Raw genomic sequence first — 24,341 nt, 5'->3', positions numbered from 1 at the left:
TGCATCTGATGCTTTCCTGCCACAGTGTGTGTGTTTTTGCATGGACGCACTAACTACTCATAGCAAAAACTTATTTAGACTTTATGCAACAACGCTGTAGAAGAAACCGAAGCACGTCATGTGTTATTGCTTCCCCTCTGTTTATGAGACAGTATTTTGCCAAAAGCATTCGCTCACCTGCCTTCACATGCATATCAACTTGAGTGATATCCCATTCTTGAACCTTCTTGAGGATTTATTATGATGTCGGTCCACCCTTTGGAGCTAGAACAGCTTGTGTTTATGGGCATTTTGGACCATTTATGATTGCAGACACTGATGTGGGATGAGAACACCTGGCTTGTATTCTAATTCATCCCAAAGGTGTTCTGTTGGCCAGTCAAACTGGATCATCCAGGTCTTTATGGACCTTTCTTTATGCACTGGAGGAGTGTAACTGGTCCCTCCAGAGAACACGTGTCCACTGCTCTAGAGTCTAGTGGCGGTGTGCTTTACACCACTGCATCCAACGCTTTGCATTGCTTCAGATGATGTATGGCTTGGATACAGCTGCTGGGCCACGGAAACCCTTCATGAAGCTTTCTACACACAGTTCTGGAGCTCCCCTGAAACGCGTGACAGAAAGTTGTCGACTTCTGAGCACTATCTGTCTCAGCTGACTTCGCTGTATAATTTCTCATGGCCGACCACTGAGTGGCTGAGCTGCTGCTGTTCCTCATTGCTCCAACTTATTATAGTACTAACTAAGGACAATTGACCGTGAGGAAATTCCCTGGCCGGACTCACATAACAGGTGACATCCTAGCATTATACCATGCTGGAATCCACTGAGCTCCTTCTTTCACAAATATTAGAAAAAATAGTCTGCATGCCTACATGCTTGGTTTTATACATCAGTGGCCTTGAAGTGATTAGAACACCTGAATTCAATGATTAAGAGAGCTGAGGAAATACCTCTGGCAATGTAGTGTATGCATGTGTTCTTAAACTTGAGTCCCAGCTACATTTCAGACAACTTTCATAAAAGAAGGCTTTGAATGATTTCAATCAGTAGAACAGTACTGACGGAGTGGGAAGGGTGTGGGTGGGTGGCGAGGTGTTTCATGACTTTTGATGGATGCTCTTCTTCCTCCTCTCTGAAAACCCCTGCTCTCTGCGAGATTCTTCAGTAATGCCACTCTCCACGATGCTACAAGAGCATAAAGCAGCAGGTTAGCAGCAACTAACAGCTTTCAGGTTGAAGACTACCAACCATAATAAGTTTTTTAAATACCTGTTATCTGCACTTTTTACTTTTCTAATTTCCATGTTCATGCTGATGCAACAATTCATTTAAGACTAACCGGGGGCTCCGTGGAGATAATTATGCTTCTGCAAGGTTTGTACTGGTCATATTCTCAAATCCCAACCTTTCTTTACAAGTGAAGTGTTCACCTTTGACTGAGAAACAGATCTGCGCGCCGCGCACGGCTCGCATCCCATAAAACCTCCCATCATCCCCCACAAAACGGAGGAGGTTTACATAACAGGATCTATCTTTTGTGGGCACATACAACAAACAGGAGACTGGCGGTGGATACATGTCATCTCTCAGTGAGCAGAAAATGCATTTACTTGGGTAATGAAGGGGAGACTTTCAATTTCTTAAAACCTATTTCTTGTCAACACTGGTGGTTAAATATTTCATGAGCCAGAGTGTGGAGCGGCTCGGGGGAGCTGCCTGTGAGGAGGTTTTCACGCCACTCTGACTGATGAGGGGGTTATTTCTCGAGCTGCTGTCCCACATGCTGTAACCCGATCATACCCTCCTCTTCATACGGTGGGGCGTCTGTCGGTGGTGGCAAGTTTGACACCAGAAAAAGAAAAAAAAAAAAAAAAAGACTCAAAATGGGCTCATGGGCTGAGGAAGCGAGCCACGGATCTGCACCAGCACAATCCCAACTCTATTTATAAATGCATGTATATGAAGCATCATGGCATTTTTCATTAGCAATTTCCTCACTTTTCATGTGAATCAGCAGGACGCCTGCCTGGAGAAAAGTAATATGTCATTATTTGAAGTTCCCCTCAGATTTGAATTGAATGTCACAGTCAGAAACTCGATAAAGCTTTCTGAAGCCCCTAACACCCTTGAAATATGCTCAAGTGATCTTGTTTTAAGACATGGGTTCCCTCTGTTTTAAGTCTGAGCTCAGCAGGGAGCATGGAGATTTCCAGACTTGAGGCAGAAAATGGAGTCGATTTCTGAAAGCAGAGACAAAGCAAAACCCCCAGCCTTGGCATAAACAAATTAAAAGATTCTTAAATGAGGTCAAGCTTTTGTCCTTTTGAGTGATAATGCAAAGATAAAAGAAAGGTTGCAGAGCTGTGCTTCAAGTTATGAGCTGATTTTAGCTGCGGAGTGCTCAAGGCACAGAGGAGGCAAAGACAGAAAGCCGGCATTTTCTTTCTTCCCTAAAACAGGTGTGGTACGGCAAAAGTAATGACCAGTGTGATGAGGCTTCTCCAGAGGAGCTCCACTTCTAAGTGAGGGGTTGGGGAGTGTTTGAAGTAGGAAGCTATGTGCTCCGAATGAATTTTTAATGGATGCTTTTTACTGTCTGAGTGTCTCTGGCAATGCTTGTGTGATTTGTCATCATTCTGGAGCTGCAGTCAGACTGCCTGTGTCCTCGTGCCCGTGCAGCTCGGATGACGAGCAGCTATAGGCGCCCGTGTGCGAGGAGCTGAGGGAGCGGTGAGCAGGGGGGTCATGGGGGGGGGGGGGGGGGGCAGTGTTCCCCCGAGGCTGGAAAAATGGGCAGCTGGAGGCTTCCGCTTCCTCCAATGAATACATCATCTCGCGCAGGCAGAAAAGCTTGCGAGGTCCCCGTCAGGACCCGTTTGGCGGTCGTACTCGACAGCATACACAATGGAGCAAGTAACAGAGCAGCGTATGCACGGAGAGCATGGCCGAGACATCAATCTCATCTTATGATCAAGCTCAGAATATCCTCTATTCATCGGGCTGAGACTGAAATGATTCTAAATAGAGCCCAGACACTGCAGCAGCAGGTATGACAGAGAGGAAAAGCCTGCCGTGCCTCCACCGCTCGCCCAGAGCCAGGGCCAGAGTCAGCACAGCCACGTCCGAAGGGAGCCACTGAGCTGGAGACTGATGTGACCTCAGTGCGGCGTCCTTGCCTGGGGAAGGGGGGGGGGGGGGGGGGTGTCTGCTACACGTGCACGTGTACAAGTGCTCATGTGCATCAGTGAACATGTGTGCATGAATCCAGAGCCTGCGAGGGGGCAAAGGTCGTCCTCGTCACACCCCTACAGCTATGGGTCAATGGCTCTCTGCATTTGGGGACTTGTGGCCACTTGACACAGACATGAAAGTTCCCGGGACTGCAGCGCCCCCTCTGTTCGCAGCAGTGGTGTGTTTCCTGTTCCAGTATGGAATGGAAGGATTGCAATTAGCTGCTCTTTTGCATCTCCTATTTGTACTTGCTTATTAGGTGGAAGAAAAATCAAATGCATTCTGGAATGATCAAAGCCATCCCAGAGAGGCTCAACCCAGGGTCTGCAAGTCATTTCCACTAAATGAGACACGCTCAGTGTTTTGCTAGGTTAACCAAAGCCGCAGATTATGATTGCATGTATGAAGGTAAACGGTTTTAATTGAAATGTGTTTGAATGTCTGTGGTGGTTCAGCTCCTGGAAGAACTCGCTTTCTCCTCCTGACAATTTGGCAGAATATACGTTACAGTCTGTCTTCCTTTTGTTATTGAAATTAAAATTAAAGAATCTCCAAACCGCTGACGTCGCTCCTCTGGTCTACCCACTGCTGACATTGCTGACGGATGACGCCACGGGTTGCACCGGGGATCTTTACTCTGTGCAGTATCGAACTAGATGCTGGTATTGGTATGGGTTCAACCCATCTGAATTTATTTTTAACTACCTTTTAACTTCCAGTCATTTGTGTGTGTTGTTTCTGAATGTTTTGTCATGTATTTTAATTGTGCTCCATCAGAATTGTGTAATTATATGATTTTTTTTTTGCCACCCAGCTGCAAATTAACAAGTGAAAAGACTGATGACAACTATTTACAAACAAATCATAGATATACCCTGGCAAGTCATTCCTGTCCCCCGCGGGGTTTCTAAAACCTCTCAAGTCAAGAACAATTTATGCAGAGTGAATGAGTGCGATCATGATTTCGGATTGCTGCTGACATCTCAGTTGTGACTGGAAGAGCAAATGACTTCCCTGGAACGCAATGCACAGTTTACATTTAATCTGCATTCTCGCTGTTATCGTGGTGTGTCTCAGTGAGAATAATCCAAGTCCAGGCTAAGGAGCCATTCTGGTTGAACTGAACTGAACAGCTGAACAACCAATAAAGTGATATGAAAATAACAGATGCTTTTAAACTTGTGTTGAAAAAAAAATGCAGAATGTGACTTGGTTGAATAAATGTCATTTTAAGTTACATTCATGCAACATTGTTGTACAAACAAGGGAAAGACGATCACTCTGAGTGCCGATAGGACCACCAAAACATAAGAAATGCTAATGCTTATCTATGTATGCAGAGTTATGAGCCTGGTCTCATTGCAAAATGTGCTTTCCTATAATGTGCTTCCATATAATGGACATTGTAAAAGTACATTGTACTTTTCAGTCTCTCTTTGCACCTTGGTACAAAATAATCCGTAAACTGATCGGGGACCCAAGGCCGAGGTTTTAGTCCAGACCTTGTGTGAGAAGTTTATAAACTCTCCCTGTGCCTGTGTGGTTCGTCTCCGGGATGGTCCGACAACTGGAAAAAAACATGCATTTCACTCCCAAAGCTCGCTGAGACTGAACTCGGTCCCTGTGACCCCAGCTCGGATAAAGCAGGTTTGCCAAATCAATGGATATTTCTTTAAACCGCTGTGCTTAGAAAAATCTAAATAAGTTTCCCTCTGGGTCTCGGGAGGATAAAATCTGCTGACATGGGCTTAAGTGAGCATAAAAACTGTGTTCAGCCTGAAAACTGACAGTGGGATCGCAGAAAGACTGTGAAAATGCCCGCGAGCGCTATCTGCAGCCTTCTTCATTTGTATCCTTTGTGAATCTTAATCGTTTGAGAAAGTCCTGTGAATATCAAGCGAAAGCCCAACAAAGGGTCACTGCATCCGAGCCGGGAGCGGGCAGATATCGCAGCAAAGGCTTCACAGGAGGGCGCAAGCATCCTGCCGATCGGGGTCATTCAAGGAGACCGGCGCGGGCGGAGAGGCGGCGAAGCACCCGCCAGCTGCGCAGGTCGCCGGGGTCATACCTGAGAGATGTCCATCACGGCGTCGCAGCTCAGGGGTCGGGCGGATGCCAGGTCATTGAAGCCCAGGAGGGTAGAGATGATGCCGTTCTGATCAATCCTGCGGATCATGGTGCCGTCAACAAAGAAGATTACGCCGTACTTATCCACGGTAATGCCTGCAGGTATTGAAGAGCGGAAAATATTCATCAGTTATTCTGTTTATCTGCAGCCTAATGTGAGGACAGAGCGCCACTAAATGACAATTAGGAGGTATTCCCTGCAATAAAATTACAGACTAATTATGGCAATGAAAACCGATTGATTTTTTTAATCAATATTTGCGAACAATAGAAGCATCAAAATAGATGAGGAGCAGCTGAGTATTGATTTCATCAATACAGTCTTTCTTGCTCACTCTGAAAAAAAATGAAGCGTGCTACGCTAATCTTAGCAACACGTAGCTTTGTGTTGATTCAATTACCTCAGAGTTAAACAACCAGTATGAAAGCAGCTCCTTTCCGCAGGAGTGAGGACAGATAGCTTTGTTTTCTTTGCATAACTCGAGCACACATGTGCACATTTCTGAGGGACAGTGTTATTTCAGTGCATGTGACTCATCATGTCATCCCTGCGGAGGACAAAAGCAAGCATGGGATCTAATGACTAATGCATCATCCCAACATGAAGGCAGGAAGAAGAAAAAAATCCCAGAAAATACAAAAGAAAGAAGAAAGACTGCAAAAACAAAAGAAATTATTCTGAATATCATATATTGACAACAGTAAAACGACATTCTGACGACATGTTGAGCTGGTTCGGTCTTTCAAAACTAGGTTTGATGCTCATCAATCTACAGATCAGAGAGAATAAAAGCCCTGAGTTGGTCAGGTTTACAATAACTGCACACCAACAGAAATGGGTTACAATTTCTGAGTTTAGTTCCCCTCAAACATTGAAGACATCTCGATATGCAGAGCACAAATTGATTTTAACATAATCAGTCTTATTTTGTTTGGAAGTAGGACCGACCACCCTTTTCCTCATGCTTGCACACATTCATCTGTAAAATCAGTGTCCTTGTTTACCAGTCCTTTTCACAGGACTCACAAGCAGTAGCAGGAATTCATTGAGGGAAAGGTTAAGTTTTTTAAAGATTCACTGATGTTGTGTGAGATTGTAATAACTGTGATCCTGAAATAGTAAATAGTGTTAATAGTTGTAAGAAAACGGATACAGAAATGGCCGACACATTAAATATTGTCTGTAATTACGCGGTGATCCTGCAAGTGCAATGTATTTATATGGGTGCAGAGCATTATTCGTCTCTTTCTGGCTGTTTTTGAATATTTTAGAAAGCATAAACTGTCTAGATCAGGGGTCTGCAACCTACGGCTCTGGAGCCACATGTGGCTCTTTAGTCCCTTTGTAGCGGCTCCATGAAGCTTTAACAACGTGAAATGTGAATAAACATTTAACTTATTTTTATTACAGTGACATGTCACAGTACTTTCCAAAATGATTAGTCACTCTTGGTTCAAAAGGAATCCAAAAAAGGTACAAGCAAAATTGGGAAAAATTACTGAAACCACAAGAAATGAAGGGAAAAAATTTATAGAACAGCTGAAAAAAAACCCTGAAATGTTTAGAATTCCTTAAAAAAGAAAATTAAATATGGTTGGAAAAAGCATGACAAACTGTTTAAAAAGAGGTAAAATAATTAAAACTGCTAAAATTTCAAAATTGTCAGCAAAACCTTCAAAAAGAGAAATGAAACTATTAAAACCAGCTACCAAAATAGGTTAAACGTAATAAAATGTTCACTATTCTGTACAGTTAAAACTTCACAAATGCATCATAATAAGACATAGTTTTTGTATGTGCATCAAAACTATTTATGAAACTTCACATAATAGGAAACATATTTGGAAATACGAGCAATGACTGGCAACAGCATCCATGCTTGACCTCTGGGGTTGGTGAGCGTGGCCTCCGCGGCCTTCCCTCCGTCCCCACAGCGGGTGTCGTCGTACGGCAGACACTGGTCGCCGGTGCCCGCCACCAGCTCCAGGTTCTTGGCCACATCCTTCACGACGCTGAGGGACTTGACCCTGAACACCTTCCTGCTGCTGGTGTCCGAGAGGTAGACGGCGTTGTTGACGGGGCTGGTGGCCAGGTAGTACTTGAGCGCGGGGCTGTTGCTGAGCGAAGGGAAAAGAAAGGAAGAAGCTGCAGTCAATAACGCCGGAACGGCTACAGCGCTTTCAATAAGAGACATTGTGTAACACAATTAAAATGGATTCAAAAGCCATTTAGAGAGTCAATTGGGTACAATTATAGTTTAAACCCAGGACATGGAAAAAGAAAAATAGAATGAGATTAAACATGACAAAGTAAAATGAGATTAAACCTGACATAATGGTGGAGCTCAGAACTCATCTACAACACAGGCAGCTCAGTTAGAGAAGCGTGTTGACAAAAGAGTCTGCAAACATACAGTGTACAGCAATCAGTGGAAACATTAAAACCCCTGACAGGTTAAATGAAGGGCGCTGATGATCTTGTCAAGAGGTGCAATTTCTCAGGCGGCAACAACGTTTGATTCGTGAAGACGAAAATAAATAAATAAATAAATAAACGTGACAATGACAGGATTGTGACTTTTAGCTGGCTTAATGGCTGGTCTTTGTACTCTGTGGTTAGAGAGTGGTCTTGGGTTAAATCAGGGGGGCTGAAGGCGACAATAGCAAAAAAAAAAAAAAAAAAAAAAAAAAGTTAAAAAAAAAAAAAACCCACCACACTGTTGGCTGTGATTGAAACGTGTCAGAACAAACAATGAGCTGCAGCCTGACGTGTCGCTGCAGGCTGATCTCAGTCCATACTCACTCCAGCCCAACAATACAGGCTCTGCAGCGGTCATGTGAGCACTGAAGCTGGACAATGGAGCGATGGCGTGAGTCGACAAACACGGGAAAATACAATGGGCCTGGTCGATAAAAGGTTTGAAAATAGAAAAAAAGTGATACATACGCACAGTGTGATGGGATCTACTAATATGGCAAAAATAACACACACAGTTGTGGTGTGCTTGTTGTTATGAATTTGAAATAGCGCGTCTCCTGGATCGCGCCAAACACTGGGAGAGTGTGGCGAGAAGCATTTCTTCAACTGGCTCAACGCGAATTTTGTTAGCAGATTTTATTAGCAGATTTTATTATACCTTATCATTTGCCACTGAATTCATCTTCAAGTTTGCGACCGATAATCTCAATTTTTCAATTTGAGATTTCTCTCCTGTAACGCTCCAGTGTGTTTGATAACTGTCTCCTGGGAGCAGTTTTTAAATACATTCTTTTTCTGTAAATAGTCCCCTCAACAAAAGTTTTGTTCTTTAAACTTTAAAAACCTTCAAAACTTAAGTTTCCATCATTTGTCTACTGAAAAGGAAAAGAAAAGAGAACGTAACGTCCTTGGTAATGTCCTACAGGGAATTAAATCCTTTAAAAAAAAAAAACACACACATTCAAGGTGCTGACTTGACCTCCAGTTTCCACAGATCATAGAACGGTCTGGTCAAAAAGGTCTGATCCAAAGAGGTCCCACTAAAAGGATCTGCTGCAGAGACCTTCAGAGGTCCAGTAGAGTTCATGACTCAGTGGGTCTGGGCTGGTCTGACTGCAGCAGCAACACCTGCAGAATACTAAACAACTGGTCTTATTGCTCTGGCTGAAACGAAGATGCACTTGTAAAGATAAAACTCTCAAATGACAGTGAGTGACATGCAGTCCGTGGAAAAGAAAGCAGGACCAGACTCTAAAAGCTTTCTGGGTGTTTGAGTTAGACATCTCATTAGTGACCCAAGAAAATATAAATGAAACTATCTGCACAAAGAGAGTAACCTCGTTATTGCTAGAAGAAGTACAAATAACTGTGTTTGCTTTTTCTCTTGGGACTTTTCAGAAAAATAACACAAATGCAAAGCTGAACCAGGGATGCAAACACATTATGGCACCATCACAGAAAAAGATATCCTATTATAGTCGCACTAAAGTCAACAAAGTAATCCTTCATATCCACAGGAGGTGGCCCAGGCTGACAGACAGACAATAGAGCCAAATATAACCAATCCTGCTGCGGCGGGACGCATGCAATCTATTGGTAGACTCAAGTCAGGGTAGGTGTCAGAAAACAAAGATAGCTCTCTGCAACGGCGAACAAACGAAGTGACAAAGAGGACGATTTCCATTAAAAATCTGCTTTATAAACCGCATTAAAGCTGCTGCTGAAACTCCAAAGCGAGACAGATTGTAAGTAAGTCCATGACACTGGGCTATAGACTGCTGTATGGTAGAAACCTTATATGCAGGACTGGCCTTATTTTAAAACTAACCTGACAGGCTCAGCTGTGCTTCCATGTATATAGGACAGCGGAGAAAGGGTGTGTGTCGAAAAGGTCTTTTCCCGACGGGCTCATCCTGGGTAGTCTCCCTCAACAACTTCCACTGCTGAAATTCACCTTCATCTTGACTACCGATACACATTTTGTCCTTTTTTTCTTCAAAAAATATTGTCCAGTTTATCCTCTAATTCACGCAAAAGTGAGCTAAATACTCTGAAATTAAAGATCACAGACTTTCTGACAGCCGGTTAGAGGAAGAAAAACAAAGGCTGGGTTTTGAAATGCAGCGGCTGACGCCACCTTTCACATGAGCCGAGTTCTTAGGGCACGACGCAGCACAGTTCTGCCAGACCTGATAAACATTATGGAAAAACCTGTCAGCAGGGTGTCATTCAAAGTGGATTAAGACTGTATTTCAACTTTAACCTTGAGGGCTCCTGTGAGGGCTCCGCGGTCAGCGTGACAGTGCCAAAGCTCACATTTTTAAAATACAACACCAAAGACAAGCGGCTGGGTGAAATTGTCATCTCCGGTACGTAATTTTAAATGACAATTGACCTTCAATGAATCAGCGGTGACAGGACAGCGCGGCGGACCTCGGGCGTGGATGTCGCGGTGCGCCTGCTGACCGGCGTGACTGATAGACACGCCGCTCTGCGGCGCGTTCCAGGTGCGACTGTGCAGCCGGGAAAAATAACTGCCGCTCTCGAGTAGGTCAGTAGTAAATCTCAATACCTGGGATCTGCTTTGCATTCTATCTGCCGCGTGCAATCAGTTGATACCTTATCAGCTCCTAGTTGCATGTAGAACAGCGTTAGTCCCCCGTAGTATTTGAAACTGCGAGGCGTTTTTTCTTCCTCCCCCCGACCTTGAGCAATGGCCGCAAACTCCATCTATATTCACTGACAACATCTAGTTTGTAGAAGATAATTGGATTTTGCTGCATGCTGTCGTGAAAATGGTAGGAGCGGATGGGGACATCCTTAGTAGGGGGTCAATGAACATTGCGGCGAGATCACCCACCTCCCTGTCCTATCGCCGGCTCACACATGAACAGGAGGCAGCCACCCGTTTTATACAGACACATGCTGTGTTTTCCCGGATAAATCTCCTTTTTAATATGCAAATGTGTTTGGAATACAGACACCAAAGGGACGGGGCTTTGACGTTAGTCTCGCTCTCGCAAACAGAGCATGCGTGTGCATGGGATGGGCAGGTTAGTGTGTAAAAGCATAATGACATTTCTCTGGCGCACTGAGAAAATACAGCAGCAGAGAGAGAGAAGGGGGGGGGGGGAGGAAAAAAAAAGCTGAGTTTTCTGTTAGTGTGGTCAGTCTGGAGAACAAGGGCAAGTGACCAGCATTACAAGGCTTTTCAGCCTCCCTTTGACTACACGCTTTCTCGCTAAAGTCATGACCCTGCGATAGAAAATCAATCGATAGCCCCTCGCCTGAGACACGACATCTAAAGACAGCAACACACGCAAAGCCAGTCTTCTCTGTCCACCTCCTGCACTGGAAAAATAACTCTTTATGTTTCAAACTGCATGTCAAATGTAAAGCGTTTTACTATTTTAGTATCTTATTCAACACACTTACAGCTCACCAGACAAATCACAACATATTGCTGAAGCACAGTCACATTTACATTTAACAGCAGGCTATATGTTATCTATAAATGCATGTCAGAATTTATTCAGCAGTATTATAAATGTTCCCTTTTCAACATGTGTGAAGCGAGTACTGTTTGGCTTACCTATGCCTGGAGTCTTTATTTCTGTCAAAGTTTGCCAAATGCAGCAAAAATGTAAGAAAAGGAGGAAGAGAAAGAAGAAAGAGTTGTTAGTTGATAGTTAAAAGGAAACTGAAAAGTGGTAAAGAGAATGGGACAAAGGCAAATTATAAAAAAATATATGTTACGTGCAATTTAAACTCGAAGCTCATCTCCTCTCACGTTACTAAAGAATCAATCTTTTCTGCAGGAACTTCTGGCAAGAAGTCCATTAGTTGGCTTGGAGCTCCTCTGAGAGCTGAACTCCAGCTGATCCAGGTGAAAGTGTGAGACAGGACCATCAATCCTCTGCCTTTAAGGTCTACCTCCATCCACCTCGGTGCTTTACGACCTGCGTGCCGGCGCCGGCAGGCCTCTCTGTTACCTGAGCTCCAGCACGCTGGTGACGTTCCCCGTGGTGAAGATCCTCCTCACGTAGTTGAAGTCGCCCACGTACAGACTTCCGTCGGAGCCACAGGCCAGAGCCACGGGAGCCATCAGCTTGTTTCCGTCGGCGAGGCCATTACAGCTGGGGCAGGAGATGCTGCGCCGGCGCCCGTTCCCCATCACGCTGCCGATTACAGGGGGCTGCTGGGAGATGAAGACGTTCTCTCCGTTGCCCATGTGGAGAATACCTAAAGAGGGGGGAAGGAGACAAGGCAACACCTGCAACTTGTTTCGGATGATCGGATGTTGAAGACTGTTTAGCATACATAGTGAGAGCAAAGCCATGTGGTCAAGTAGTGCCTGAAAGCAGCGGAGTGTCTCCAAATAAGTCCCACAATTTCAGGAGGAATTCATCCATGCCGGCTTCTCTCCCCAAAATAAAAAGCAGGATAGGAAACATAATTGCAGAGCACCTCAACTATGAATATACAACATTGGAAATTTGCTTCTCACATTGAATTCAAACGGAGGAGGGAACAGTAAAATGCGAAAAGGCATGCACAAACATGCCCATCGATATAACTTACATTACTGTTCACAGAAAACATGCAGAAACCCAATTCTGATGCCCATTTCACTGTACTTTACACCCGAAGGTGGAATTATGTTGAGGCTGCTGTATTCATTTTCAATCAAAGTTGCTTAGTTTTGTGAAAATATATATTTTCATCACACATATTCGGTGCAGCTACAAGGAAACATTTTGAACATTAAATTTAAAGGTTATTATGTCGCTATTTTACCAGTTTGACTCTACCAAGATGGAGTAAAGCTGCATGTGGCCCATGAACTAAAATGAGTTTAACACCTGTGATCAGGTAGGTTCACTGTTCTGAAATAATGATAATATTAACACTACTAAGAAACCAGCAATGGTGTTGAATATTATTTCTAACACAAATACACTGTGCATATGTATCTCTTTTTATTTTTTACCAGACAGATTCACACCCCAGTTTCACTTGTACGTTAACTGTACGTTGTTTTTATATCAATTTTTTGATTCGGTAGAAGACACTGGAATACACTGGGATTAAACAAAATCAAACACAAGCTTCACACAGACTCCCCTCAGACTGTGGGTAAAGCGTAAAGTCTTCTCCCACAATGCAGCCTGCGTGTTGATACACACCGACAATCAAGACAACCTCCGTCAGCTCATCATCCAATTCAATCAGGACGATCTGTTCATCTGAGCCATGCTCATAGTCATGCCCCTGCATTTATGTTCATTCATGGTACTTTATGTTCTTGATTGCCTTCCTTTCCTCGATACGGTTAAATTCACCATTTGCGATCCCTCTTTGTTCCCAACGGCGTTTTCACCTCAACATTTTCAGAGCAAATCAGCCTCTGCTTTCTCCTCGAGACTCATTCCCTTCAAACCTCTGCTCTGTCACCACCTCCGCCTTTTTCGTGTTTATTGATTTTATTTCCGAATACAGAGCACTGTAAACACCGTTGATGCTGCTTTCTTTATTTTCAGATGGTGAGACACTGTGTGTGCATATATACTTGTTCCGATGTTCTTATTTGTGCCTCCTCGTTGCCTTTTGGACAGATTGTCATTGAATTTACCTCACAAGTAAAATATGGTTTCTAAATAAATAAATAAATAAAGTGATTTCCTGGTGACCTGTCCAGGGTTTATCTGCTGGATGAAGATGGATGAACGGCTTGAAATCAACATGCGGTGGTCTTTCCTCCTGTCTAATGAGATCCGTAAAACAATCACTCCAGTGTTTAAAAGAACCCATATCCGGCGTGAATGCTGTTGAAATGACCTTGATTCTCCAGTCACCCGTGAAACCAATAGCTCATTGATTTTCGGAAATTGGTCGCGGGCCGGCCGTTGCTCATGTCTCTTCTAAAAGATTCAGCCTCGTCTTCACAGTGGCCCGCTCCCTCTTAAGGAGGCATTTCACAGGCGGAATTCACCAGAATCTGCAGCGCCACACAGAGACAAGCCCGCTGTTGATTTAAAATAGGTTTCTGTGTGTTCCTCCATTAACTGGAGCCATGAATACCACTCTGTGTGTTTCTGTGCTTGCATTAAGCAGCAGATGAAAACACAGGCACAATTTCACGTCGAAATGGGAAACGAAGAACCCTTTGGCACGAGAGGAATCTTGTGGAGTTAGAAAATTACCACACAAACACAATAAAGAAAAAAAAAAAAATGACTGGCCTGTTTTGTAATATCACTGCAGTATAGTTCAAGTTCATGTTTTAACACTCACACTTTCACTGATTCACTGCTGAAGGTTTTCAGATATGGAAATGTGAAGGTGTTCCTGCGGCCCAATCGATATAATCATATTTGAAATTCAGCATCTGGCATGTCTGCGGCAGTTTTTTTCTGCATGTGACGCGACTTCGGTGACCTGACTTCTTTGCAACATTTGGCGTATCAGAAGCGATCAGGCAAGCGTCCCCTTCCCCGGGACGAGATTTAATCTCGGAGACCGCGGCTGCTGGGAGTCGCAAGGCTGACAGCAATTAAATTATAAGGATGAATCTCAAAAAAAATATTGGCCGTGGAGAAGACACGGAGGAGCCAACGGGTGTGGCGGGCTGGAGGAACTGAGGGCGGGTAGCAGCTTTCCGGCTCCTCCGGACTCCAGATTCAGACTCAACAGGTTCATGGTGACAGATCAAAGTGCCACCTTCAGGACCACCATCAAGTATGGCTCGTCTCCTCTGATGAGCCCTTCCAGACGCAAACAGACTGCGAACCTCATCGCGTGACAGCTGCTGCCCAAACTTTCAGGAGTAATTCGCTGGAAATGAGAAAATTGACCCCCTCTCAACCAAAAACGGTTGGTAGTGATGAGGAAAAGAAAGAAAGAAAAAAAAAACAACCTGTCAGATCTATCTAGGGCTTCACGCCACTGCTAGACTGAAAACGCCTGAAAAAGCGAGGAGGAGACTCGTGGTAGTGTTACGCTGAGTACATCATCAAAGGCGCAGGGGTAAACACGAGGCACAGATCTATGGTTTCCGGCACATTCAAAAGGATCTCTGCAGAACGTAATGAGGAGGGGGAGACAATTCAAAAGGTTCAACTTTATGGAACCAAAAACAATAGCTTGTTAAATACGATGCCTGTTTCCAATGTAAACAACTCATTAGAATTTCCTGAATAACAATGCAGTCACCTTCTTTATGAAGCTTTTTTTTTTTTTTTCTTCTTGTTAATCAGATGGCACAAAGTGTGCAAAGCTGCTTAAATCAGCACAGTGGGGCTTAAAAAGCTGGGTTTATTGTAAATATGAGAACATCTGCTTTGAAAGTGTAAAGGCTCCTATGGACTTTAACATTACCGGCCTTCTAGGTTACACTGAATGTGGGGTGACGAGCGCCTAATCGTGCTTTTGAGCAAAGTTTCTCAACCTTCTTCTTGAAGGACCTAAATTTTTACCATTGTAAACCTTAATTGAAATGAAATTGTACATAGAGTGGACACCTTCACTTATTTATTTTTTTTTTCAAATCAGATTCAATAAGTTTTCCACAAATAACCAAATGAATCACACGACCATCCCACCTGACTGTGTCTGGAGTTGAAATGAAAATAGATTGTGACATAAAACTGCATTCATAGTAGGTGTTACTAACAGACAAAGTGCTAGGAATAGGATCTTTTTTTAAAAAAAAAAAAAGGAAATGCAAGTTGACTCACCACTCTGGATATTTAAAGCGTGGTGCTTGTCTATAGTCCACCCTCCCAGTTTGGAGGCCGTGGTTTCGTAGCCTTGCAGAACAGCCGTCCTCTTCTCCCACAGAATGAGGTCTGGACATGACTCATACTCGAAGCCCACTGAAACTAGAAAAGACAGCAAGCGCTCGCAGGAGGGAACCGCGCGTGGAGAGAAATACGCGCTATATGTGACACAGATTGTGGTGTTCAACACTTACTGAACGCTTCTGACAGGCCGTAGACCTTCTGGCTGTACACGTCAGTCTTGTCCCACACGAAGTCGTAGGCCAGGTTGGGAGCCGCGGGGAACCACTTCCTGAAGAGCCGGCCCTCCACGGCCACCATGAGGTGCACCTTCATCAGATTGAAGGGGATGGTGGAGTGGGTGAGGGTCACCCTCAGGATTGATTTGTAACCGGGCGTCCTGCTGCTTAAATAGCCCAGCTTCATGTCCGTCCCCGGGATGGGAACCTCCTCCTGCAGAGACTGTGGACACGGTGAGAAAACACATGAATGGCGGGGACACCGGACTCCGTCGTACCTGACAGGATGGAAATCTATTTTCTTAAGTGGTTGAGGTCTAGGATTAATAACATACCTCCTCTGTATGCTGTTTGTTTCACACACATAATCAATTCGTCAGGCCGCCGGTCAGAGGCCACTGCTGCCTTTGTCACATAGCTTTTATAGCCTTGCCCGCAAGCCAATGTATAGACCCAGGGGGCGATTTGAAACTCTAATTAGAGCACAATTACGCTCCTGCGTCACATGGCATGTGTTGAAGGATTTATTCATTATCGACTCCGATGTGTATTTTTCATAATTGATTTAATAATAGCAAGTCCTTCATTAGGACAATAGTCTTCCAGGCAATCCATATGACAAAGGCCCTGGGGTCCAGAGCCCGCACGGTCTAATATTATGCCAAGCAATAAAAGTTAGTTTGGTATGAGACTATGCTGCTGTCTGAGGATATTTCTACTGAGGTCAGGTGGAAGCTCTTGGTGAAATAACATTGGATTAACACTGGATCAGTAGGACGAAGGGTTTGATTGACCAACTCCTCTCTGCTATAATTAAATCAGCCTTTGTTACTTGTCTCCACAGCAGAGAAACAAGATGTAGAGTCACAATTAGAGCAGGTACTCAGGGCGACATTGGTCAGAGGACGTGTCGCCGATGTATTTATTTTTAAAATGTACACACGCTGCAGCTGTTCGTGGCGGACTGATCAGAATACCTCCCGACGAGCGTCGACGGGATGTTCTCCCTGTATGGTTCTCACAGGGCTCAAGGAACAGCAAAGACAAAGGGACTAAAAATAGTCCCAACTGCCTAAATTCACTAATATGCCATCAATCTTACGCAGCGGACTGGGAGGTAAAGCGATGAGGGAAGGGCACCGGGAAAACGGCGTGACACACGGCGGCGTAGCGTTCGGCACACACAGCTGCCCAGGTGTGCGTTTGCACCAACATGACAGGTACAGACGGGCACGCGGCGTGTTTACCCTCCAGAGGTAATGATGGCGAGGTAAAATCCCTTCAAGAGTGACATTTTATTTTTTTTAACTCCACGTCCTTGAAATCAAGCCGTAATAAAGCAAGGCTTCTGACTGCGCTCAGTTCCTCCGTCGCCAATCACAGCTGGAGATATTTCACGCACAGCAGCGATTCGCTGAGGGCAGACTGACTGACAGGTTGAACCCTGTCGCTGTGGCGTTACCAGCCAGGCAGCACTGGTATCCTCTCTCAACACGCAGCACACTAGTGATTAAATGAAAGGTGAAATATTCATGACGATGTTAGCAAAGATCCAAGGTCACCATGAACCCAGACGAGGAAATGAATAAATCCATCGGCGGCCTCTTCATTTTTATTCCACAACAAGTAATACCTTAGGGTTTAATGTCTTGTTTCCAAATTTCTATAGTGTTGTTAATGGATTTTGAGATCCATGGACCATTCTAAGTAGCTCTAGTGTTAAAAAACTGTGCCTACTGTAGATCCTCTGCAGTATAGCGAGTGTCAAACATAAGGCTTGTGGGCCAAAATCGGCCCGGAAGAGGCTCTAATCCAGCCCTTTCTCAACCATAGTTTTCATTTTAAATATGAAATTACTCTGAGGAAAAGGTGCGTTCTGCAAAATGCTGATCAGAAGTGAAAAGTGGGGCACAAAGATCTCTGCAGGGAATTGTAAAATCCGATTAAGTCACAAACACCAACCAAAAACCTCGACATTGATTTTGGCGTTGAAGACAGTCATCATCACTCTCCAGGGTGACAACACAATGCACACTGTAAATCGCCCAAAATCTACACACCAATTATACACTAAAGAACAAAAAAAAAAAACATCCATGAGCCGGTGGCACTATCACTTGTACATGAGGAATGGTCCTTGCAGTCTCTGCCATCTGTTTGTCATGAATCACACTGTACGTGGGTGAGAACCACGTGGAAACAGCCTGTCGGAGGGCTTGGGAGGGCAGACAGTCACCTGGATCTCCGGCACCACGGTTCCTCTCTCGGTGCAGGAGCCGGCGAAGGCGGTGAGCGGCGCCGGCGACACCACGGGCACGGGCCGGCTGAAGCTGCTCAGGTCGCAGCTGGGGATGTCGTTCTCCTCGTGCCGCATGACGATGGTGTCCATGACGAAGAAGCGTCCCCACGGCAGCCAGAGCGTGTGCTCCTGCGTGATGAATGGGGCGCGCTCGAAGTGCAGGGCGATGGCGATGCCCCCGTTGGTCACCAGGTCGAAGCTGGAACACAGACGCGCGGCGTCAGAGACGATGAATTGATTCACGCACCTTGAAGATGGATTATAGATTTCAGCCAAAATGCCCATCGGCAATTCAACTAATTGCGAATACAGAGACAGATTCTTGTTTTAATAAATGGTGACTTTTCAAAAAAAGGAATTGTTTTTATTACACTGCATTATCATCCAAGCACATAATAGCATTATTGATCACAGTGCTAAAAGCGCTATTCGACAGTATCTGAATATTTTATTTGAAAAATGCAGGATATGAGAAATGAGGCATGACTCTTTCACCTCCCTCTGCTTGCAATGCACCGCTGCTGTCCTCACATTTGTATGAGAGAGAGAGAGAGAGGCTTGTGCTGCAGGATGGAGGCAGCCGCCACTTCTTTATTGATCGCCCCCAGAAGAAGGCTGTCCACTCTAACATCAGTCTAAAAGCCCTGCAATGCAATCCCATCCACTGTTGCATTAAAAGGGGCCTGAGCCGCCGGCGTGGCCCGAGTGTGTATCAGTAAACAGGCTGCACTCTGGCGGTGTCATTATCTCTCACTGCTGCATGGTGACAACAGCATGCCCGCACCTGCGCCGGACGTCTGCGGCGCCTGTCGGATCTCGCTAAGAGCCAATTAGCACCCGGTCACCTGCTGGCCCCTGGGACCGGGCCGCATCCTCACTCCGGACGCAACTTTTCCAAATTACAGGTAAAAGAAGTAGGTCTAAAGCGCGCCCTCCAAACGAGGCAGTCTCCCTTTTGGTTTAAACGGCTACATTAGGGCTTTGCTTCTCCTCTCAAGGTAAGCACCCGATTGGCGGCGGTGACGAACAATGGCTCGCACCCCCCGCAGTGCTTCGCCCCCGGCTGCATTTCTGCAGAGTGCTTTTTCTCCAGCGGTCCAGAGGCTGCAGGAGCAGAGATGTTAGAGCGGCGTTCCCGGGCAGCCGCGATCTGTCAGAGCCCATGCAGCTGCAGCCGGGCGGCTTGCATGACACCTGGCAGGCTCAGGCAACGCACGCTGAAAACACCGCCGGACAGAAACCCACGGGCAGCGCAGCCAATCGATGAAGGGATTCACTGCCTGTTATCAATCATGACAACAGCCTTAAGCCATGTGACAAAACTTATTAAGCTACCTATAACAGCCTTGCTTGCTTGTGCCCTCAGGAAATGCATCAGGCTCAGAGAGTTAACCTTGCCAATGAATCTGGCACGGCTAATACAAATTATACACAATCATTTGCCAGCTAATGTATATTTATAATGAAGTGGGTGATGGCTACCTGGTGTTAAAGACAGTCAAGGACACAATAAAAAGGAAAATTAAAAAGGGACAGAAAAGAAAAAAAAAATCACTATTTCTTTTATGTTTGATCCCAAGAGAAAATGTTTTAACAAATTGTCCAGTTATTACACGTGCACTGGATTTCCAGTACATCCCAGAGAGGTGCTTCAAGCATCTAATAATGTAATGAGCTGCAATCCATTACCACACTTGGTTTAGAATTTCTGAAATGCTCAAAAGCAAATGAGTGTGTGTCAGTGCTCAGCTAATCAACGTTTTGTCACACAGCTGTAAAGAAAAACCAGTGTAGCCCCCGTTGTTTGGGCCCGAAAACTTCCCAAGATAGTGGAAAAGGTAATTTGAAAAACTAAGCCCTTGGACAATAAAGAACACATCATAAAAATGAGTTGAGACAGCTTTCCCATTTCTAAGTGGCTGAACAGGTGCATTTCTGATTTCACGCTGCACTGAGTCTGTTTACAGTGATTGCAGGGGAGTTGCAGGAGACTGGGCATGTTTACAGGGGAACCTGGGAGATGGAGTGGTGTTTACACATATGCTGGAAGGGAGAAAAGAGTATAGAGCTTTGCAAAGAAAGAAAGGAAAAAAAAAAACAGAGTGATGCATAAGAAAAATGGGACAAGCATAAATGAGGAAAGGATAGAGATGAGGGAAGTCAGTGCAGTGGAAAGGACATGAGACCTGGACTCAAGGAAGGGAAAGCACAGAAAATAAGTAAAAGAGAAGTGCCCAGAAAGGAAAGGCTTAAGGGCAGAGGGAGATTAGAGGAGGAAGAGCGTGAAGGGATAGAGAGCAGAGGAAATAAGTGAAGAAGGTGAAGATGATGAGGTGGAGATGAGAGATTTTTGTAAAAGTGGGAAGAAGAGAAGAATGACAAGGAGATGGAGGGAGCGAGGGGGGAACGAGATCAAACCGGCGGCAAAGACGCCAGCCTTTGGAGTGTCAGTGACTGATAAAAGTGTCAGGGGGAAGTGGGGCTTGGAGAGCAAACACCAATTCCTGCTGTGCTGCGATAGAGGGGGTTGCTTTGCCACGAGGCCCCACTAACACTCCGACTATGAGACAAACAGGGGAACTGAGGGCTGTGCGCACGCACCGTGTGTTTGTGCAGTATCATCCACAGAAAAACAGAAATCAGGAGGAAAAAAAAAAATTATTGGAGCTTTTTCCTCCCAGGTCTTTCGCTTTCACTCCAAGAAACATATTCAAATCAGTCTGAGGCTTTTGTCTGGATTTCTGGGTGAAATTCTCCTGATGCCAAAGCAGCTTGAACAGACTCGTACAAAGAAAACCACACAGAGAGCTGAGATGTTTTCCACTTCCCTATTTAGAACAAATCATCGCAGCGACTTATCTCCCTCCAAAGGAACCCGAGTGATGCTGTAACAAAACCGAACGACGACGGACAATGATTTTTCACTTCCAGTTACTCGAGAGAGCAGATAATATGTTGACAACAGAAGTCTGCAGTGGCGGTCGGTGTCAAACAGAAAACAACCACAAAACTAATTACAGACATCGTCAGGAGTCTTTTTTTCAGTCCTGACTCCTGACATAAAAGAAGAAAAACCCTGAGACTTAGGAAATAAGGAGAGGACATTAGCAGAATAAGTTAATTCCAGGTCTGAGACCTAAACTTAAATGTGTGGCTTCATTCTCTATATCTTTAATGGTCTAATAAATAATGTCCATCTGCACTGTGTTTTATAGCAACAGTGAGATGCTTTGAATTGGCATATTTTATTTATTCCCCTCCCTGCTGCTACTGAAGCATAACTTATGAGTGTACCAGAAGGGCTTTGTTTGATTTCTCTGGGAATTGAGCCGAGAACTCCAAAATTGGACCAAATGAAAGCACAAAGCAGATCAATGGCGGCACAGTTTGCTGTGGCAACGGCGTTCACCATCATTAACAACCCCCCCCCCCCCCCCCACATCAATATAATGCAGCTAAAGCAGATCATTTGACATTACTAGACATATCACTGTCATGCCTCTGTTCAATACACACATTCATTTGAGAGTTCCAGTAAAAAGGAGAGGTGGGTTAAATTTTAGGAGAAAACATTAGTGTAAGGTTGAAATGAGATTAAGGCAGCAGTTTCAAATTTACAGCAAACTGTGATATCATTGGAGGACATCTTAAATGTCTGACTACTACTACTACTAAAAAAAAAGCACATTAAATTCTTAAAATCTGTTTTTTCATGTCAAATATTGTATCATAATAACACAAAACTGCACACAGTCGGTGCAAATGTTTTTGTAAAATAAATCAATCAAAATAAATTAATCTCTTCTGAAAAGATATTAAGCTTATGCTCATAATTGTCTTCATATTCAACAACAACAACAAAAAAAAGAAAAGAATAAACATCATGATTAGACTGCCTGTGCCAATAGTGTTAAAATAACAACAACTGCTCTTCTCCTTTTGCTTCTTGCAGGGCATAAAATTACAAAAGGAAAAGAGAAACAAGATTGCTCGGTATTTTTTGACATGAAGTGGCCTCGACTTTATTCTGCTAATGTCCTGTTCCTGTTACAGCCTCGGATTCGTTCCAGGATTCGGTCGTTTGAATTCATTCTGCAGGAACGGAATGTAAGTGGATGCAATGACCCTGTAAAGCAGGGGTGTCAAACATAAGGCCCATGGGTCAAAACCAGCCCTCAAGAGACTCTAATCTGGTCTGCTAAACCAACCAAGCATTTTTTTTTTTCGAAAAATTCAGAGAAACCATAGATTTTTGGTGAATTCACAAACACGTTTAATGCAACAGCTACATGTATTTTGTATTTTAGCACCTCATGGTATCATTAAAAACATGCATCTTCATGTTGAGATTGTAGCCATTTTCATCTCATATATTTTGCAACACAAAAAAATGAATAAATAAAACTTTAAAACTCTTTTTTACTGGTCTGGATCATGATGACAGTGGGCTGAATGAGGCCCTGAATTAAAACATGTTTAGCGTCCCTGCAGTAAATCATGAAACAAACAAACAAACAAAAAAAACCATACGCATCTCTTGACTCTTACCTTCCGTCCTGCCTGGTGACGGTGTGACCGTAAGACGGGTTGTTGATGAAACTGATGTTGACTCCGACCAGCGGCGTTCCATCGGAGGTCACCACTTGTCCACGAATGACACAAGCATGGCTGCACAGGAGAGAGAACCAGCGACACAAAGATGAGCGCTGCATTTATATCGACCGGGTTATCGGACAAGAAAATGGCAACAAAGCATACATCTGGCGCAAAATCAGACAGAAGGCAAAGAACTAAATACAGGAACACATCCGTGTTATTCCAGCACCCCGCAACTCAAACTTGGACAAAGCAGAAGAAGAAAGTGGAAACATAAGACGAACCAATATCACTCAAACTTAAAATTTCCTCTTCTGTTGACTCAAGTTTCCGACAAAGTGGGATTTATAGCAGGCCGACTTATTAGATAACACTGGACTGTACAGGAACACCTATAGGCAATTCAATGTACACAGCAATAACAGAAATAAGAAAAAGCCGTGCATCTTTCTTTCCAACAGGGGAAATTCAGCCAGATCAGTGGAGCGGGGAAAATATACAGTAAGTATGGATGTTATCAAGAGCAAATGCTGTACACATTCATATGAACCAGATATAACTGCAACAGCACAAACTAACACCTCCTCGGTTGTCTCTTAGGGGGTTTTCCGCCCAGAATGGACGGATAATGAGATAAGGAAGCTTTACTTTGCCTTTTGCTCTAATTAAAAAAAGAAGGATTTATCTTTTCCATTAAAGAATGCAAGAGAGAGAAATAATAGGACTGCAGATCGGAGGACTTGCTTGGCTGATTATCAAGACCTCAACAGATTTCCAGACTGACATCAGGTCTCCAGAAGGTGCATAAATTAGATCTGATCATCAGTCCCTACCAATCAATAGTGGGAAAGCATCCAAATTCACCTTCTAATCTGAGTGAACTGATGAGATGGGACCTTGCTGTAGCACGTCTCCCCCGCCGACTCCTGCCCTCGTCATTATCAGGGCCCGGCTCATGGTCAGCCGTTGTTTCTGTGGTCGTCTGCAAAAATTGGTCCCCTAACAAATGCCTTCCTGCCACTTCTTCATTAGACCATGGCTATTTTTAATACTTTTGGGTCTTAAACACCGCCATGCTCTGGAAACAATTAACACCAGCGTGTTAGCGGCTGCCCTCAACATGTCCTTACCACAGGCAAGATCATTCACCCTACACTATCCCCGTCCCCAGAAACCCAGTTTTATGTTAATTAGGCCAAGTCTCCTTCACAAGACCTTGGCTGTCCACTACTGCACTGTAAACAAGCTCTGAATCTCGAGGCCTACAACCGAACATCTACCTGGATGCTTTTCCAGAGAATTACACGTCCAGGTGAACCCAGAATTTGCCTGGCTGTCTGTGAGTCGTCATTCAGGCCAAAGGTTTATTTTAGAGCCTTGTTTGATGAAGCAATTATCCACATTTTCCTCAGATGGAGCTGTGAAAGTGGAACTATCTCCTTCCCGCCTGTGTTAGCCACATGGGGAGACGGCTCCTCGCCATCAAGACAAATGATTTAAATATTGACATCAAACAGCAGAAAAGGAAGGAAGAATGAAGAATTCACAGCAGAAAGTTTTGCTCCGGATGAGATTTCACTCTTCCAAG

At 44.4% G+C, this 24,341-nt stretch overlaps 1 protein-coding gene across 2 annotated transcripts in view; it reads right to left on the bottom strand.

The window, feature by feature from the left end:
• tenm4 (teneurin transmembrane protein 4) overlaps positions 1–24,341 on the bottom strand; it is a 172,549-nt gene that overhangs the window by 29,247 nt on the left and 118,961 nt on the right. The window contains exons 19-26 of one of the 2 annotated variants that reach the window (XM_030109049.1): positions 22,706–22,825; positions 18,095–18,356; positions 15,814–16,081; positions 15,578–15,721; positions 11,834–12,083; positions 11,434–11,454; positions 7,248–7,480; positions 5,304–5,458 (exon numbers count right to left, since the gene is read on the bottom strand). In XM_030109049.1, the coding sequence (XP_029964909.1) occupies positions 5,304–5,458; positions 7,248–7,480; positions 11,434–11,454; positions 11,834–12,083; positions 15,578–15,721; positions 15,814–16,081; positions 18,095–18,356; positions 22,706–22,825 (1,453 nt within the window). The remainder of the gene's footprint in view (positions 1–5,303; positions 5,459–7,247; positions 7,481–11,433; positions 11,455–11,833; positions 12,084–15,577; positions 15,722–15,813; positions 16,082–18,094; positions 18,357–22,705; positions 22,826–24,341) is intronic. The other variant, XM_030109050.1, reaches the window with a different exon arrangement.

The sequence above is a fragment of the Salarias fasciatus genome, chromosome 14, assembly GCF_902148845.1.
Source record: "Salarias fasciatus chromosome 14, fSalaFa1.1, whole genome shotgun sequence".
Taxonomy (NCBI): Eukaryota; Metazoa; Chordata; class Actinopteri; order Blenniiformes; family Blenniidae; genus Salarias; species Salarias fasciatus.
Note: the sequence above shows the minus strand (reverse complement) of the source record. Positions and strands in the feature narration are given on the sequence as shown.